Source organism: Phragmites australis, chromosome 5, assembly GCF_958298935.1.
Source record: "Phragmites australis chromosome 5, lpPhrAust1.1, whole genome shotgun sequence".
Lineage (NCBI taxonomy): Eukaryota > Viridiplantae > Streptophyta > Magnoliopsida > Poales > Poaceae > Phragmites > Phragmites australis.
The window spans coordinates 5,858,472-5,863,539 of NC_084925.1; the positions used below are offsets into that span (position 1 = coordinate 5,858,472).

The 5,068-nt window shown below is 39.2% G+C and overlaps 1 protein-coding gene across 1 annotated transcript; it reads left to right on the forward strand.

Annotated features, from left to right (window-relative positions):
- Positions 1–1,107: 1,107 nt before the first annotated feature.
- On the forward strand, positions 1,108–4,728 carry LOC133918580 (protein WVD2-like 5). The gene is made up of 8 exons (XM_062362519.1): positions 1,108–1,293; positions 1,394–1,682; positions 1,794–1,973; positions 2,093–2,154; positions 2,470–2,629; positions 2,721–2,792; positions 2,911–3,021; positions 3,944–4,728. The coding sequence occupies exons 2-8, from the start codon at positions 1,449–1,451 to the stop codon at positions 4,298–4,300; spliced, it is 1,176 nt and encodes a 391-aa protein (XP_062218503.1). The 5' UTR covers positions 1,108–1,293; positions 1,394–1,448; the 3' UTR covers positions 4,301–4,728.
- Positions 4,729–5,068: the final 340 nt, after the last annotated feature.

The following is a 5,068-nucleotide window of genomic DNA, read 5'->3' on the forward strand; positions in this document are numbered from 1 at the left end:
GGGCATGCCTACATTCCAGGTACTGATATGTCCTGTATTCCGCAGATGATAATAAAAAATCATAACTTTTGATATGATTTTGGATGTAGATGATCTTTATATAAAATTATAGCTTTTGACGAGATATACAACTTTCTAATTGAATATTTTTTATTTAAATCCTTTTAGATGCTCAAAAGTTGGCTAAAAGTTTTAGATAGTTTTTCAGATATAAAATTTATAACCATTTTTTAGACAACTAAACAGATTAAAATGGAAAAGTATTAAACTAGAAAGTTATAGATCTCATTAAGAACTATAATTTTCATATAAAGATCATCTCTATCCGAGATCATATCAAAAATTTATAAAATTTTGTAATATCACCTGTAGGACATAGGACCTATCGGTATGCGGAGTATCGATATGAATTTTGGTACACTATCATATAGGATGTTGGCACCTAGAGTGTCGACATGTCCTAGCCGGCATTCCATATACCGATAGATACAATTTTATGAATTTAACTATTATTTTTATAATTTTTCAAAAAATACTATTATTGAAAAAAATTCACCGTAGATAAATCGCTTTGATTTACTCATCCATGAATTTGTTGTAAAGAGATAATGTTGCAATCGTGTTTATAACCCTAGGACCTATTCCCATTTTGGACTGAGCAAATGCCTCCTAAAGAGTAATGAAGGCGTGCAAAGATAGAAAAATATGTCTACTTCATTTCCTTTTCATAAGGCGTGTTTATTACAAGTATAATTCATTGTATACTTGGACTTCGGGCACATGCTATCGAATTATGAAAAATTCCTTCCATAGCAACGAATAACTTGAAACTCTGCACTATGTCATCGGGAAGACCGGCCACCTAGACTTGGCTGTAACAGAGGCAAAAATGGTCATTTCGATGGCACATAGTACAGTTAATTGAGTTATCCACTTATATGTAAGGGAGAATTTGAAGTCCGATGGCAAATAATAATACAGTTAATTGAGACATAGCAGATTATCTCGTTTTCTAAACTGTACGAACAGGAGATCTGAAAAGGAGAAACGGGGGACAGAAACAAAAAGAAAACAGTAGAAAACGCACAGAGAAAAAAAGATGAAAAACAGAAGAAGAAAAAAAAGACAGCAAGATTGGAAACCAGTAACCACCACCTGCAAACCCCCGCTGTCTCCTCCCATCTCCTCGCCACAAGCGGCCTTTCTCCGAGGAAGCCGGCGAGCCGCCGCTGCGCCCTTTCCTCCTGCCGTGTTCCTCCGCACCGCCATTCCCCACCGCTTCCCACCGGCAAGGTAAAGAAACGATCTTTTCAACCTGTCCCACCCCTATGGTAGGTGCCACCGGCATTTCTTGCGGCTAGATCTGCGCGCATTTGGCGTTTCTTGGGCGTAGATCTCGCGAGTACCTCGTTTCCCTCGGCGAGGCGAGCGGTGGTGACTTGGTCGAGATGGAGGATGTGGTTGATGACGTCATCGACGCTGCGAGCGCGGCCGTGGCCGTCGAGAACGGGGCCAATGGGAAGCCAGCGTTGCCTGATGGTGTCAGGGGGCATGGGGAGGAAGAGCACGAGGAGCAGGCCAATGGGGATACCTCAGGGGAGAGCGAGGTGATCAACCCGCTGGAAGAGGCCGGCGGGGAGGCCACCTCGCCCCCGGAGAGCAGGAAGCCTCGCCTTTCCAAGGTGAGTTCTCGACTGTGATGTCTCGTAATGCTTCAGTGACGATCTTCTACTGCATTGTTAGTATGGTGACATTTTGTGCTGATCGGCATTTCCTACATGATGTATTTTTAGGGAGACCAAAGTCACGGTCCCAAGGCTGTCAAGTCTAAGAGCCCAAGGAGTGGAGATGAAGGTCAGCCAAGGAAAAGAACCCCCAATTCCTCTCTTCCTAAGGCACCCATTGCACATGTATCTCGTCCAGTTTCAGGTACTGGCTGCCGGAACAAAGGCGATGACGGTGTCGGCAGTAATGTAAGTTGTCCTGCATGGTGATACACTTCGTTTCAGTCTCATTTCTGTTTGTGGACATTTGAAACCAGCTTCCTGTCCAGCCCAGTTCAATCTTACATGACCTATTTTGCTTATATCAGAAAGCTGAGAAGAATGAGTCTCGCCCAGCTCCCAAGGAGGCATCATTGCTCCACGACTCAAAGTATGCAGCTTGTCTCATGTGTCTCTTTATCTATGTTTTAAGATGGGGTTATATAAATTGGGAAAAGAAGGAATGCTCGACCTTAGTTAATTGAAATTGTTAACTTCAGAGCTGACATAAATCTAAACTGAAACACCTTATGCTTCATTGTTAAATGCAGAGCTGACATAAATCTTAATATCCTTTCCACATAGGATATCCTAGAGGAATCCTCTTGCAACCCAGGCTCCATAAATCTTGTCCACTAAAGTTATCTTGTGCGGCTATATATATTCAAAGAATCACATGCTATTATATTCACCCCCTCAAATCCAGGGAGAAAAGGAAAACTCAAAAGCCATCAGGTCAGCATTCTTCCGTCAAAAGAGATGAAGAAGAATCGTATTGTGAGAGCACCAAGCCTCGAAAAGTTGGCAGCACTCCTTCCTATGGCTTCACCTTCAAGTGTGATGAGAGATCTGAAAAAAGACGAGAGGTAAACTTTTGTTTAACCATTGTATTTGCTGATTGTATCTTAAAAATATGTAGATTGGCTATTTTGTTTACTGAATTCTGCAATCAAATAGTTCTATTCAAAGCTTGAGGAGAAGATTCATGCGAGAGAGCTAGAAATAAGCAATTTGCAAGCAAAATCAAAGGTACTCCTATTTCTCAGTTTTTGGGAAATGTTATATTCCAACATAACTTTTCTTATGTTATATTCCATCATAACTTTTCTTATGTTGCTTGCTGATATTATTTCCTTAAAATGCACAGGAAACAGAAGAAGCTGAACTCAAAATGCTGCGGAATAGTTTGAATTTCAAAGCAACACCAATGCCCAGCTTCTATAAGGAACCAACCCCTGCTAAGGTTGAGTTGAAAAAGGTGATCCAATAATTATGGCCCACGGCTAGCTACAATCTCTTATCCTTTGAGTGAACTCATGACTTCACAACATGTCTTATGAGCATGTGTGGTCGTGTGGAACCATCACTTCCCTCATCCAATGTGAAGGCTATGATCACCCAATGCTTTTTTGTCTTTTCAAAATATATACTTCACAGAAATCTTTAAAAAAAAAAGCTAATGCCGAAGTTAAAACTACCATAATGGTGTAGATGGAAGCCTTAAATTCTCATCCTGCCAGAAATACCATATTGTTCTGATGGAGATAGTAACTGCAATTGGATTTTTTATTTACAACTTTCCTGATGCAATGATTTCATATATGTTGGAATTATTATGTTCTTTATCATCTTGAGTGAACAAACTTATAGAGGGCCTTGACATACATAATACTGGAACACTCTACTCACAGCTGACTGATCAGAATTCATCATATCCACAATTACCAAGTAATATTTATTGCCAATTGAAACACACTACTCAAATAACAAAAAATGATCTCTTACCCGTTGATGGAGAGCTGATAATTGTTATAGCAACCCTCCTTATCTTCTTAGACAGTAAGTCTTTTTTTTTCTTACATGGATCAACTCTACTGTCATCATGCTTGGGTGCGTCGCTGTTATGATTTGTTAGTGCAATTACGTCGTATTATTAGTTGAGCGCAGCACTAGTGTGTCAAAATGGCTGTGGAGCCTATTAAACAGTCAGGAATTACAAGAATTGATCTTACTAGTTTTTTTCTGACATGTTTATGGTGACGTGGAGTGGAAGACATGTCTTTCTTTAGGCTGAATGTATATATTTCTGCTGGACAGAAATGGAGCTTGTATTTCAAATAAACCTTGATGTCTCCTGCTTTGATAGGATAATACTCAATGTATGCTGGCATCTGCTGTAGGTTCCCCTCACCAGAGCTAGATCACCGAAGCTTGGCCGTTCCAAGAACAAGTCCACACCAGAGACAGAAGAAAATACTACTACAAACCAGCCAGTCCGTCTGAGCCTCGAGGAAAAGGTTGCTGTGAAAAAGTCAACCCCATCAAATTCAGTGAAGAAGCCCCAGAGGAAGTCACTCCCCAAATCGCCATCAGAGAAAACTGGTCCACTTGATGCCATGGCAGTTGGTGCTCAGGAGACAGGATCTCCAACAGAGCAGTTACAAGGAACAGAGATGAACACAGATTTTGTTCAGTGGCCAATCCGAGCTGGAGTTACTCCTGATGAACAGGAGCTTGGTAAACAGGTAGTCACGTAGCGAAGATCATGGTGACCAAACCAACTGATTTGTGATGGATGGTGTGCCTCAACTTTGTATAATGTTGCGCTTGTCTAAGTATCTACTCGCCTGTATTATTGTATGATCAACTCTTACCTCATTTTCTTGGAGTTTAGCCTCTGTGTTGCTTGTCTAGATATTTTTTGTTCATAATCTAAAGAGTCCAATTTTCCAAGTCATTTGCGGTTGGTAGTAAATGCAAATGATAATCTCCTAGTCTCTAGTGCTGCTAATATGAACTTTGGGGCCTGCTTTACTATTATGTACAACCAAGCATTAAGAACTTTGCTTTATTCTTTTGGAAATGATGTAACTCTAACGTCCGGATGCATCGGACAGGATGGTTCGTTCAGCTCATAGCTTATTATTGGGCTGATTTAAAATATTATCTATTTGAGTTTATTTTTTATCCTAGCTCGTATCTTTAATGTTTCATATGTTTAAGTTTAATAATTGAGATATTATAGAATTTTGTTGTAATGATTATTTTCGTATGTTGTATTTTAAAATCTCTTGTGTATAGATCTGGATTCGAAAAAATTATCTATTTGAGTTAATTCATATATTTTGCATCTTTAATATTTCAGATGTTTAAATTTAATATTTCAGACGTTATAAAAATTTGTTGCCATGATCATTTTCGTATGTTGTATCTTAAAATCTCTTACGTACAGATCTGAATCTAAAAATTTATTTATTTAAATTAATTTCTATATTTTTGTATCTTTAATGTTTCAGATGTTTAAA

Bases quoted from the DNA above. Each gene is read 5' to 3' on its own strand.
- LOC133918580 (XM_062362519.1), top strand. From the start codon at position 1,449: ATGGAGGATGTGGTTGATGACGTCATCGACGCTGCGAGCGCGGCCGTG. The intron at 2,630-2,720 runs GTAAACTTTTGT...GCAATCAAATAG, and splicing joins GATCTGAAAAAAGACGAGAG to TTCTATTCAAAGCTTGAGGA. The intron at 2,793-2,910 runs GTACTCCTATTT...TAAAATGCACAG, and splicing joins ATTTGCAAGCAAAATCAAAG to GAAACAGAAGAAGCTGAACT.